Genomic DNA, 14,161 nt, shown 5'->3' on the forward strand with positions numbered 1-14,161 from the left:
ACTCATCTTGATATTGCTGATTTTTGTTAAATGTTGTAGGCGTAATGTTTATAATTAGCACTCTTATAGATTTGAGGTTAGCTAAAAGAACCTTGACATTTCATTACTGTTTTCTGGTATTTCCCTCTAAGTGATTTTCATTCAGGTTTTCATCTATATGCACCTCCTTAGAAGTATCTTTGGTTATTTTCATTAATGGCTGCAGGCAGTTTTTACTAAATGTGCCTGTTTAGTGGACCATGCGTAAGTATATTCTCTGGTTAGCAGCAGTTTTAATTCATTTTTCTTATAAATGGATTTTTATACTTTACTAACCTTTTGTATTAGAGTAGACATTATGAAGCTAAAGGAAAAACAGGGTAGAATTAATAGACCAAAATAAGTTTTAAGATTTTCTTGTCCAACCCTTTTTTTTTCCCAGAAAAACAGGTTTAAATCACCTCATTTATATTTTTGAAAGCTTTCTTGCTCTTAAAAAAAAAAAAACTGAGCAAAGTCAGCTTTGTAACATATCACTAAACTATTATGATTCACATTATCAGATTTTATTTTATAAACCAAACAACTCCAGTATACATGCCTATTTCTTCTTCTAACCTTAGCTAAGATCAGAAATACTGGTCACAATCTTGAGAAAACTATTTACGGGCTTGGAAAAAAAAATCATTCAGTGATTTCACAGGATGGTGAGCCCAACAATAAATAAGCCCTTTATTTTTCTACACTGGGCACATTTTTTTTTCTTTTTTTTGAGATGGAGTCTCCCTCTGTCGCCCAGGCTGGAGTGTAATGGCGTGATCTTGACTCAATGCAACCTCCGCCTCCTGAGTAGTTGGAACCCCCTCCTGGGTTCAAGTGATTTTCCTCCCTCAGCCTCCTGAGTAGTTGGAACTACAAGTGCCCACCACCTCACCTGGCTAATTTTTGTATTTTTGGTAGAGACAGGATTTCACCATGTTGGCCAGGCTGGTCTCAAACTCCTGACCCCAGGTGGTCCACCCACCTCTGCCTCCCAAAGTGCTGGGATTACAGGCGTGAGCCACTGCAACACTGGGCGCATTTTCTAATGCTTTTGAAGTTTTCCACATTTTTACCTTGGCCATAAAGTTGAAGATGATGTCAGCTCTTTGGGCATATGATCCTAGGAACTAGCACTGGTTCAGGAACTCACTCTGAAGAGTTATAGAGTAGAATATATCCGTTGCAATTGTTTGGATAATGCCAAACAACAAATAATCCAGATGAGGACCTAGCTGCCTGTCAGGCTCTCAGCCCCCAAACGAAAGCTGGAGGAGACATTGGTGAATTTTCCTTGATCCTTATCTGTACCTGTCCCTTTTCATTTCCTTACTTTGGACCAGCAGACATTATTGATAATGTGGAAGGAATACACCCTCATCTTTATTAACCAAATGGAGGCAATAAAGACTTTCCACCGAGAAATATCATTGAAGATGAATGGGTAGTGAAGGTTAGGAGAAGCTTGGGGTAAGCAGAGACAAGGGGTTTCCAGGCTCAGCATGAAAACCAAGAGAATAAAGGAAAGGTATCCAGGAACACAGGAAACAACTATCTGAGTATGTGTGAGGCTAATTAGATTCCACTAAGACTCAACAGAGATACATAGAGGAGTCTTTTAACAACTGCTGGACTGTCGCATCAAGAAGATTCCCATGTTTCCACAGAGGGAGCATCAAAGTGTTGCTCCCAAATTTATACAGATAAAGTGGGATCTGATCTGCCCCATTCCCTAGGGATTTCCCAGGTTGCCAGTGGCTTTGGCCATTTGCCCTCTTTGTCACATACTAAGAGAGCCACCTTCCTAAGGTCCTATCCCATCGGTTACATTGCTCCATTACGGTTCTCATTAGGAACCACTGCATATTTCAACATGAAAAATTATTTTCATCACTCTTATTTTTTCGTGGACCTGGAAAGGTTTTTTTTTTTTTTTTTTACTTTCATTCCTTCATTTGTTGAGAAGACACTCCTATATTTGTTACACCTTAGTTGTTTCCTTTTCATTTTTTCTTATAGCACTCTTTAAGGTCTTATTTTCTTTAGGCTTTTCCTCTGACGTTTGATCTCACAATAGCATGTAAAAAAATTCCTATAATACTGCACTCAGAATGGAGTAGTATTTATTAGTCCTAAACATCTAGTCTCTCCGTGTATCCCCTATCAACCATCTAGGTATGTGTGATGAAAATCTTTAACCTACCTGACTATCATCTAGCATGTATAAACTATGTGAAAGATACAGCTAGTTGAAGTCATTCCATTTCTTCTGTTAAAGCCTTTCTGTGTCTCATAAAATGCTAGCAGATGTGAAACTCTAAATTAGATGTTAAATTATCTTTTTGTTTACTTTTTCTTAAAATGTAAACTAAGGTAGTTCTTTGCCATGTTTAACTACTCATTTGGGCCATATCATATTAGCAACACATCCATTTGAGCAAATATGTTGTTTTCCTTGTACACGGGAAACAAAGAAGAGGGATCCTTTGGCTGTACTCATTACACCCCCCACCACCAACACCACCAAACATTATCTTGCTAAGGAAGTATGTGCAACAAGTCATTTTACTTTTACTTTTCTATCATTCTCTATAGGAATTTTCAATTGCTCCAATTCAGTGTAAAAGTCTTCCTGTGGGCAGAATTTTCACATTGTGGACTAGAACAGTTGGAAATCCCAAATACATGGTTTAATCCCATAATTTATTGAAGCAGTATCAGAGATTTATTATTCAACTTGATCATCAGGATGGCATGTTTATACATATTTAATTTCTTGTTTCTCTTCTGAGTTGAGAAACTTATTAATCATAAGTCTCGGAACTGTCTTTGCTTATTCATGGTGGTCAGGACACATATTCTTAGATTCACTGTACTGAATTCAGTATTCTTACTGATTTTTATTTCAACAGGCTCAGTCCTGAGGTAAGGTTGCATATGAAGTTTCACTGTCAACTCAGTTTCATAAAAGATATATTATCATCATCATCATCATTGTCACCATCACTATCACACTGCACACTCTTGATTTGATAGTATTTTAACTCCCCAATCCGTTATTTTGACCATTTTATCAGTATTTTAACTCCCCAATCCGTTATTTTGACCATTTTATCACATATATGGTTAATATGCTTACAGAAGGGTGGTTTTAATTCTGATATGTAAATCTACTTATAAGCACTTAAGAGTCTCTCTCATCTTTGGTTTCCAAAATCTGGAGCACTGGAATTCAGAATATGGAAAATTGCTGCAAACTAATTGGCATTTCTTATATTACTGCATCTTCATATTCCAAAGGATTTTATTACTACATTATCCATCAGAGGTTATGATTACATCTGGATCTCTATGAATTATTTTAATTACATGAAACTGGTTTGAGACACAATTTTTCTGTGCATTTTATGGTGAGTGATTCTTTTAAGGGACACAAAGATTTTTATCTTTGCCCGTTGACTTTGGAATCTTTCATTTGAAGATTGAAATTCAAGAGTTGAGTTCAAGGAGAAATACTGCTTTTGGGGGTTTCCTGGTAAGGATGATCGTTTCAGTAGTAGGTACTCCTCTTTTATATCTACTTTCTGGTTAATTTTTGAATGACTGGTGACTAAAATCTATATTGATATAATATGCTCAGTGATAAGAGTGAGACATTGGTTATTATTATTATTTTTATTTTTGAGATGGAGTTGCGCTTTTGTTGCCCAGGCTGGAGTGCAACGGTGTGATCTCGACTCACTGTAACCTCCGCCTCCTGGGTTCAAGCGATTCTCCTGCCTCAGCCTCCCAAGTAGCTGGGATTACAGGCATGTGCCACCACGCCCCGCTAATTTTGTATTTTTAATAGAGACGGGGTTTCTCCGTGTTGGTCAGGCTGATCTCAAACTGCTGAACTTGGGTGATCCACCTGCCTCAGCCTCCCAAAGTTCTGGGATTACAAATGTGAGCCATCGTGCCCAGCCACACTGATTATTTTATAACATAAATTTAGGATAGAAATTCTAAATTAACTGATTTTGCATAACTCACTTTATTTGATGATTACTTTGTATTTCTTTTTCCCCTCTTGTGATGATTTAAATTCCCGTCAGGAATGTCTACTGTTTTTCTCCTTTTTGATAGCAACAATGCAAAAATTTATTCTGTGTTTATACAGCACGTATGTTTAATTTGTAGTCCCACCACGTAATCTGATGATCGATATCCAGAAAGACACTGCGGTGGAAGGTGAGGAGATTGAAGTCAACTGCACTGCTATGGCCAGCAAGCCAGCCACGACTATCAGGTGGTTCAAAGGGAACACGGAGCTAAAAGGTAAGCTGCAGATTGCCCCACAGTGAAGTAGTTAGTTGATTCCAGCAGGCATGCCTTTGTGAAAATCAAGGACAAATACAAAACATGCCCATGAAACAAAAGTATTCATTTAGATATGGTTTATAATCAATTACTAAATATGTCTGAGGCCAAAGCATAAAAGCATTTTATTGTTCTAATCCGTGTCCTCATTCTGCTGTTTGAGGGTTCATGGTGATAGCTGTCGCTCTACTCAGATGCCCAGAAAGAACTAAAACTGTAAACTAGAACTCTTTAGGCTAGGAAAAATTTTCATGAGGGCTGTCTCCTGAGCTCGGGCTGTCTCTGTCTGTACCTTCAATTCTAATTGCTTTTACCCTGTCTTTTGCAGAGACCTAGAGGGGATCAGAACCCCACATTTTCAGGGTATACATTTAAAAAAATGTTTAACACTCTTTCGTATGGTAAATTCCAAGTCATTCTGACATCTATTGCACTATCGACTGTGTTGACTATATGCTTTCCTACGAGAATGGTTGCACTAAGTGGACTAACAATTTCATCTTAATTGTGAATTTACAGGGACCACCTTTATTGTGAAATTTGTGATTCAGTTGCCCAATTCACCAGCCTGTTCTTATGCAGTCTGTGATTTTGTGATGACAGTACAAGGCAGCTCCTTTAGCCCCTTTCTGATCACCTTTACCTCTGTACTGGGCCATCCCGGGTTTGGGTCCTGGATCCTCAAATACCTGCCACCTCAGGTGTTTCATCAGATAAAGGAGACAGCCTATACCCTATCTGACCATTTTTTGCCAGTAATCTTAAATTCCACATGTATTTCTGCATTGAGATTCCTTCCTTTTCAAAGTTACCCTGCAGGTAGTACCCTGCACAAAGGTCTTAGGGGCTGAACTCCTCTAATTGTTTGACAGAAATGCTAGTGGCATGCTTCAGTTTCCTCTAAAATAGGGATAATCATATTACATACTTTATGGAATTTTTATGAAGATGAAATGAGTGAATAGTTGTAAAGTATTTCGCTAATACTCGGGCCAAAGTAAGTGCTGTATATGTGCTTGTTAAATAAATAAAGAGCGTGAGAAAGAAAAGAATCAGCCCTTTTAGAAAGAGGATATAGAAATCTATATCTGGAAGCAGATAAATCTATATATAACAGCTTAAGTTTCAAGAAGCTTGTTCTGTTTTAATCTCCTATTTCCTAGGTATGGTTTTGGAAGGAAGGAGTTTCTCATTTCCTCTCTGCTTTTCTGTCTAAGTGAATTCAGCCATTAAATGTGTACCGATAAGTACAAAACATTAAAAGAAAGTTAATGGTGTGCCATGTTCCTGGGAGTGCTGAGTTCAGGAAGGGACTGCCTTGGCCTATTCATTCCATCCGGAAGCCTCCTCCCTCCTTTTCTGGGTGTTCTTGGACGTGTCTCCCATCTGGCCCCAAGCCCTGTATCTTACTTTGCTCTAGCCCACTGCCACTGCATTTTTGTGGTCTTCCAAAAGTCTCAGAGTGTAAACATTTCAATTACAATTTCAATTATGTAAATCCATTTAGTTACTTTCTCTCTTAATTGTTGATGATGGGAGTAGGCAAAGGGGGTTGTTTGTAACTCTACTGCGTGTTGAATTACTTAGGGGATTTGGATAATATCCTAGAATTTCTAAATGGCATGACAGCCTAGTCGATATTTCAAGTTCAGATGGTTATAGGGGTGAAAAACATTTTTTTTTTTTTCTCCTCCTGAATACCTTGAGCAGTCAGATGTCAAAATGTTTCAACTTTCAGCTGTCTTTTTCTGGGAGGTTTTAAGATAGAAAAACCATACATAATATATTTCAGTAAAAATAGTGTATGGTATTTGGACTTGAAGTATATCTTAAATACTATGCTGCCAGGTTGAAAAGTCGTAAATTAAGGAAATAAACATTTTATCAGGTAACTATCTACAGGTTACACTCATCCCAAGTAACTGCCATCATATTTGTTAAAATAGCAATGTTGGGGTTAGAGGACAGAGAGGGGGACATAAAAACAAACTGATGGAAATTCACCCAACTCTGGTGTCTCGGTACATTTTCTGTTTCCCAGGCAAATCGGAGGTGGAAGAGTGGTCAGACATGTACACTGTGACCAGTCAGCTGATGCTGAAGGTGCACAAGGAGGACGATGGGGTCCCAGTGATCTGCCAGGTGGAGCACCCTGCGGTCACTGGAAACCTGCAGACCCAGCGGTATCTAGAAGTACAGTGTGAGTACCCCGGTATCTTATTCTAAGGGCGTAGAGTTGCAATTACATAGAAACTCTTCAGAAGCCATTTATTCAATGCATTCATTTTATATAGTATACATAGAATTCTTATTTTTGCTAGAAAAATAAAGGATTATTTTTGTTGAGATATTGTACTGCCGTATTACAAAGTGCCAATGAGGATTTGAAAATGCTACATTGAACCCAAAGGTAAAACTGAAATGATTTCAATCTGCTCTGACCGTGACTTAATTAATTTCTTTGCATATAGACTGTCATCATTTCTATGCCAACTGCAAAATCTAGGGTAATTTTCCCCCTTTTTTAATCCCATCATAAGTACTGAAGTTTGTATAGAAGGGATTTTTTTCCCATTCTACGTCAGCATTTTGTTTTAAATGGCATGTCCTCCTCTATTTTAGCTTAAATTATAGCAATGAGTTGAAAAGTCGACTCTTTGGGATCATTGCCGCAATCTTGATGGCTTCATCAATAAAAGCTAGATCGTAGTGAGTGAGGTTTTCTCCTTACCATGCCCTGTAGACTGAATATGTTGTCCTCATCTTCTCCTCTGGACCCTTCTGCTTAAGAGGAAAAAGTCTTTTTCTGCACAAAGCCATTCTTATGCCAAGATTGTGGCTAAGTAGCCAGCTTCTCACTTTGTATTTGGCTTCTGAAAAATCAAGGTGATCTTTGAGTATGCATAGTGAAATGTTACCAGAGTTTGGTTGGGATGGCAGTGATTGGATGTCTGATAAAGGAAAAGCTTTACCCTTTGTGAATCATTGGATTAATTTCCTAGGGCTGCCATAACAAACTGCCACAAACTTGGTAGCTTAAAATAGCAGAAACTTCTTTCCTTACAACTCTGGAGGCCAGAAGTCCAAAATCAAGGTTTTGGCAGGACCACACCCCCTCCCCCCTCCCCCACAAAGACTCTAGGGATGGATCATTCATTGACTTTTCCAGCTCTGGGAGTCCTAGGAGCTCCTTAACTTGTGGCTTTGCCACTCCATTCTCTGCCTTCATCATCACATGACCTTCCCCTCTCCTCTGTGGGTCTCTCCTCTGTATGTTTTTCTGAGGACACTTGTCATTGGATGTAGGGCTCACCCAGATAATCCAGAATGGCCTCATCTTGAGATCCTTAAGCTGATTTCATCTGTAAAGACCTTTTTTCCAAATTCAGCTGCAGTCACAGATTCCAAGGGTTAGAACATGGACTTATCTTTGGGAGCCACCATTCGACTCCATACAAGCCCTATTATTTGTCTAAATGATCTGAGCAAAATGGGAAGGCAGGGAAAGTTATAAAAAGTTGCTTCTAAGAAACCATCCCATTCCAACCTTTTCTTAACTCCGTGAGCTTGGCTCAATTTAACATTACATAATGCAGGGTTTCCTCCTTAATTCATTTAATCTGCTTCATTACAAAGCTTCATTATGGGCATCATGCTTATAATTTTCGTATCACTAAAACTATTGTGGTATAATGTCCCTATAATGGGAAAACAGAAATGATCAGATATTATCTAAATTAGCAGATAGTAGGTTTCTTGTGTCTTTGTTAATATGTAATTCATTTAAGCAAACTTAATATCCATTAACTTTCCTTGTTGGGGCCCATTAGCTTTAATAATACATTAGCTCCTTTGTACATCCTGAGTAGATATTCACCCAGTTTCCACCCCTAAACTCTTTCAGTATTTTCCCAGAATATCTTTTAAATAGAATATAGTCCCACCCACCTACCAAATTACCCTCACTCCCAAATGCAAAATATTTCAAGTGCTACACCTCCTACTCCTTGGAAAATTTGATAATGATCCTTATAAGCCTTGGTTTCCATAATCTGTAGATTCTAAGACAAGGAATACAGCTCCACATCTGAATCCACTTGACTTCAATCTAACAAAGTACTGCTAGCCTTTAATTGCAGGAAAGTGACTCTAATGCCCTCCAAAAACAAGGATGCACCAATTGATCATTTTAAACTGTAATATGGCACCTTTTTGTGGGAGACTCTGTTTTTTATCCAAGAAAATCATACAAATATTTTAGCCTTTATTCCACTTTTTGGAATATACATAAGGAAAAGTACTTTTGTATAAAGGGAAGCTAAGATAATTACAATGCATTATATTAACCTGAATGGTACTTTGCATCTGGTTTGATATCTTAAGTAAGGCTCTCTGTGCTCAAGAAAGTTCACTACCCTCCACTCCTAGAGCACTACTGAGAACTTTGCAGAGTCAGCCAGGAATTCCTTTCGTATCTTCTTCAAACACAATTGGAATTCTCTACATCATTTCCTACCAGCTTTACTCTCCTTGAACACTAGCAGCTATGCAGTAACAAAAAGTTTCATTCCTCAAATGCCTGAAGCACTCAGTCACTGGGCCCTGAAGTCTGATCAGTCATTGCCCAGTGCTGTTGATGGCTCAACTCCAGTGCCCCCCACAGCTGTCCTCTCTCTGCAGACAAGTAGCACCATATTTTGATGACCATGAGGAAAGAAGAGACGCTCGAATACATGAGATTCCTAGAATAATTTATTCAGTGGCCACTCTGCATGGAGGTTGAATTATTTTGGATGCCTGTGAGGAGTAACATTGCACCTGGATTTTAATGTTGACTCATGCCCTTGAAGTCAGCAGTTCTTAACCTTTTGGGGATCATTGGCCCCTTTAAAAACCCTTTGATAGCTATAGACCTGGAAAAGATGAAGACAATCACATATTCGGCATATTCTACTTACAATCTAAGGAGTCCATTTACCCCTCAGGGTTTTCCTAAATTCAGTTATTTGAGGACCACTTTCACAAATTGGCCACGTTCATGCATCATCTGTATTTCTACCTGATTTAGAATTTTTCTTTAAGTCACTTTATCGCTTTAACCTAACCAGGGCCTATGTAAAAATATCTATTAAATTACACATTTAATTTGTTACATATAGTGTCTAATAAGCTTTAAAATAAATGTACAACTAATTTTTTTCAATGTCCTTTGCCACCTAAAAAGATTTCTTATGTTCTTGGTGAGAAACAATAGATTATCACTAGGAAATACTGATCCCATTCATGGACCTCAGAGTTTACTCCAGGTAAATAAGGCTACCTTGGGGGCAAATCTAATCTGATATCATTACTATTAAATATGCTCACTTGTTTAAGCCTGGCTGATTTTACTCCATGAACGTTTATGGAAACCTCTCTTTATCCCCGTCTAAGATGAATGGATGTTAACCAGGACATGAACAGGGTTAAATGACAGATCATGGATTTGAATTCTACATGAAGCAATTTTTTAAAAATACTATTAAAAAGGAAATAATGAAAACCTGCATTATATGTCATTAAATATTTTACTTTAAATAAGACAGGGAAAAAAGAGAGGAGGGATAAAAAGAAGGGAAGTGTTGCACTTCTGTCCTTAAAATGGAGTGCTACCATACTGCATAGAAGACAAGGCTTGAGCTACGACTTGGAATTGCTTTTGTCTTGTGGATTTAAGTCCTAATTAATTGAACCAGGATTTTGCAGTGTTTGTTTGTTAGGACCCTTATTTGTGATACCAGGAGAAATTGTTGTGCCCAATTATGTGAAAAATCAGCCAGATGTGTATGCTGTCATACTTTTAATAATCCTTAAGTTTTCGGTGAGTACAGATATTAATTGTGTAGTATGCATTGCAGTGATTAACATCAATGTAATTTATCATCTGGAGATTTCTGAACATAAATAAATGAGTTGTTTTGTTCAGCAAGGTGTTGACCCCTTCAGAATCAGTGAATTAAAGTCCCCCCCCCTTTTTTTATTATAAATATGAAAGGCACCACAATCAGCCAAGTGTTCAGTTATTTGATTTTCTGGGGCATTAGCCGCTCTTGTTTGTGACATTTCCCTGTTGGGTGCTCGTTTGCAAGCTCATTAATAAGGTTTTCTCATAGGAACGTTGCTGGGAATGAAGAACATAACAGTAGGTCTCTTAGTTTTCTAGCTTTCATTCTGAGACTCAGCAAGGGTATAGCAGCAGCACACAGTTAAATGTTTAAAACAGAAAATAATTATGCTCCCAAGCTGGAAAAGCTCAAAGCTCTCTTTCCTTAGATGTTATGCAGAGAACAGTTTTGCTTTTTAATGTTCCGAGCTATATGACCCTAAAATCTTTCCGTGCATTTTTTTCTTGCGAATGTCTGTACAGGTGGTGGTGCCCAAATTCACAACATGGTTGATTATAGCAGAGCGTGATACAATTGTAGCACGGTTAGTAGAGCTTCAGATCTGAGGGAATGTACTCTTGTCAAATAAAAGCCTGTTTAAACGGGAACAGTTCACTGTCTGAGCGTTAAGAGAAAACTGTCTAAATAGCATCAAGGTGGCAACACATAGCGACATAAGCTGGGAATTCAAAGAAAAGCTGTGACCCTCAGTATGGAATTCAGATTGCTTTGCGCAAGGGAGGAAAGCCTTCCTCTAGACTGGGGTGAATATGAAGCTCTTGAATTACTGCTATGTGGCTTCTGCTCTCACCCATCATAGCCTTGCTCTTTAAAATGTTTGGCAAAAAATCCTCATTTTGTGAGGGTTTTGTGTTTGTGCATATTTGAAAAAAAGAAAGAAAACTCAGAGATGAGTTTTGAAAGGAAGAATGAAAACAAAGACTCTAGAATTGGGTGTTCGAATGCCATGCCTGCTCTGATTATCATCTGACAGTTAATCGTGTACGTGGGCATCATTTTCACAATGAGTTTTATTGACTGAATGTAGCTAGGTATTTTATAAATCCATAGCCCTGTTCATCCAAGGTCCAGAGAAGGGTGGATTTTTTTTTCTTTCATTCCCTCAACTGGAGGAAAATTGGGCATTGAGGAGATGATCAAAACCTGTTCTTTATCTGTGCCAAAATAAATGTTTCTCTGGTATTGATAGTGCCCTGCAGTGAAGGAGAGAGGAAAACCTGGAAATCAGAAAATCTTTCCTATTTGGAGTGGAAGATAACACTTAGTTTCCAAGAGCAGCTTCTATATCAAATCCTCTCCCTCATCAATTCTGTTTCCAGGTTGTATTCTTCAAAGCATAATACTGGCGTTTTCAGATTTGGCCTGTTTCTCTCTGATCTCCAGTCTCTCTCTCTCTCTCTCTCTCTCTTTTTAAATGGAATACACTCTTCCTCCCACTCTCCCTTTTATTTTTTTTTTTAAAGCAGTCAATTGAGTTTCAGGGAGGTTATTTTAGTATTTATGATTCCTTATGAGAAATAATCAAGGAATGAACCCCGATTGAAGCTAATTTTTTAACCTATTATTTCTTTGTGGTTAACACAGAGTAGTGTTTGTTCCAAGTTCCTGATATTATAAGGACTATAGATTGTTAGTGATACAATCTGCAGTACCAAAAGTGTCAAGAGGCTGAGTAACCAGTATTCAAAATACAAAGAGTGAGTGTTGGGCAAATACATCGTGAGCAAGACTGGAATGACCCTTAAGGGAAAAGCCTTTGCCTTTATACCTGCCTTCTGAATGCATACCCTGCAGAAAGAAGCCTGTTATACTAAGAACCACCTCCTCTCATCTCACTGACCTTAATGTATTTGTCAAAGATGTGTCTGTGTGGCTGTGGACATTGAATACTTACATAGTGAAACCAGTCTTCTAATGTACATACTTCACGTAATGGTTTTTAACTCAAGGTCAAATTTTGATTCTGTGGAAGGTTAAATAGTTGTGAAGCTGGCATCTAAAAATCTAAAAGGGATGGTCAAACAACATCCTTTCTGATTTCCTGTAAGACACCACTTAGAGACACATCGGAAGTGCTAAATAAATGTGTAGTGAAGTGGAAATATGTAAAGCAGAACACCTGGGCTGAACCTCCGATTTGGGGGGCTGGATTGACCTTCCAAAAGAAAAACACAATTATATTCTGTGATGAGGACTAACAGGAACTCGTAATCTGATTTTATTTATTTTTTATTCAGTAGTAAAGGTGGAAGGAGAAGTCCATGACCCAATATTTCTTCACTGTCTCATTCACTTATTCCTTCATTCATTCATCCAGCAACTATGTCTTGAATGCTTACTGTGTGCCAGTCCCTGGCACCGTTCTAGTTACCAAGACTTCAAGAAACAAAACAAAACAAAACAAAACAAAAACCCTCTCTTGTTACAGAGGGAACATTCTTGTACAGAAAATCTTGCTATAGGGATTTTCTTGCCCAGTGTTTGCTTACAAATGATGAGAATTGCTTCCAAGACATGGAAGAATATTCTGTGAGTGTGTACCCCCATTTAAAAAACACTGGGAACAAAGCTTTCTGCCACCCCACCATGGGATCAAATTTGATTCTTTTTTGTAAACAGTAATTCTAATACCCACAAACCTACCTGAAAGTCTCAGCAAGAGAAAATTGCTTTCTACTGTGGTATTGGTCTTACGTCAGTCCCACCAGATTTGACTCATCCCACTCACAATAGTTCAGCCCTCTTCAAGAAGCCCAGTTTCAGTACTATGATTCATAACAACAGATGTAACAGCAGGAGGTTCTTCACCTTGCAAACAAACAAAATAAATGGCAGTGAAAATTACTCATGAATGTATTATGACAATAGAAAGCAAATCTTTTGCAAGATGTTCTCTTTAACTCCTCTGAGAGCTCTATGTGACTCCGTTCATTCACCAATCCCAGTCACCTGGCATTGCTAGACATTGCCCTCCTTTGGTTGCAAAGCTGTCCTCCCCCAACAATTTAGACAGGCATATTGTACGGGTTGATTCTTGCTTTGGGCTCAAACAGCTTCTAACACCCACCAAATCTCAGGTTAATCTTTGCATTGTCGTTCTACTCCAAACTCCAATAATCCTCCATGATTGACAAAGACTCTTCAGTCAATGCTTCCTCACTTGAATGCACAGGGGCTGACCCAGACCCGCTACCCAGACATTCTGATATCATCTGTGCTCATGATGCCCTTGAGTTCTCCCTGGTAGGACTTGAAACAATTAGCACGTAATCCACAAGCATCAAATCCCCATACTCCCTGGTGTTTCAGAATATTGGGTGAAATCTAAGTAAGAAACATGAAGAAGAGCCTGTGTCCCAAATGCAGTTGCAGAAATAGATTTGCACTCAAGCCCCTGGACCTGGTTGCACTGAGCACATCAAAGAAAATATGACACCTGCATTTCCTAATTTAGAAATTCTCAGGAACAGAGGGAAGGTTGTGGGAACTCCAGGGATAATAGGTCTCCCACTGGCCTGTCTCCTGCCAGGGTATCAGGATGCCTTTTCCATTGACTCAGCTCTGCTCCTCTCTGCTATCCCAGTCATGAAGAAACTGCAAAGTACCTTTTTCTAAATAAACGAATGCAAAGACCTGATACATTAGCATTTGGACCTACAGAGGAGACTGTGTCTTTTCATTTACATAGGAAACTGAAATACAGGTTCAGAATCTTGAGTTTCATCTTCTGAAAAGATCACAGAATGTGGTGCAAGGTCAGACTGGCATGAAATCAATTGTAATCTGCCAGCAACCCATTCCAACCTCTTTAAGAGTTTCCTTTTATATATTTTTTCCCT

The 14,161-nt window shown here is 38.5% G+C and overlaps 1 protein-coding gene across 5 annotated transcripts in view; it reads left to right on the forward strand.

Annotated features, from left to right (window-relative positions):
- CADM1 (cell adhesion molecule 1) overlaps positions 1–14,161 on the forward strand; it is a 333,775-nt gene that overhangs the window by 271,689 nt on the left and 47,925 nt on the right. For all 5 annotated transcript variants that reach the window (XM_004090551.3, XM_004090550.3, XM_003253177.3 and 2 more), the window contains exons 4-5: positions 4,198–4,335; positions 6,419–6,577. In XM_004090551.3, the coding sequence (XP_004090599.2) occupies positions 4,198–4,335; positions 6,419–6,577 (297 nt within the window). The remainder of the gene's footprint in view (positions 1–4,197; positions 4,336–6,418; positions 6,578–14,161) is intronic.

Source organism: Nomascus leucogenys, chromosome 15, assembly GCF_006542625.1.
Source record: "Nomascus leucogenys isolate Asia chromosome 15, Asia_NLE_v1, whole genome shotgun sequence".
NCBI lineage: Eukaryota > Metazoa > Chordata > Mammalia > Primates > Hylobatidae > Nomascus > Nomascus leucogenys.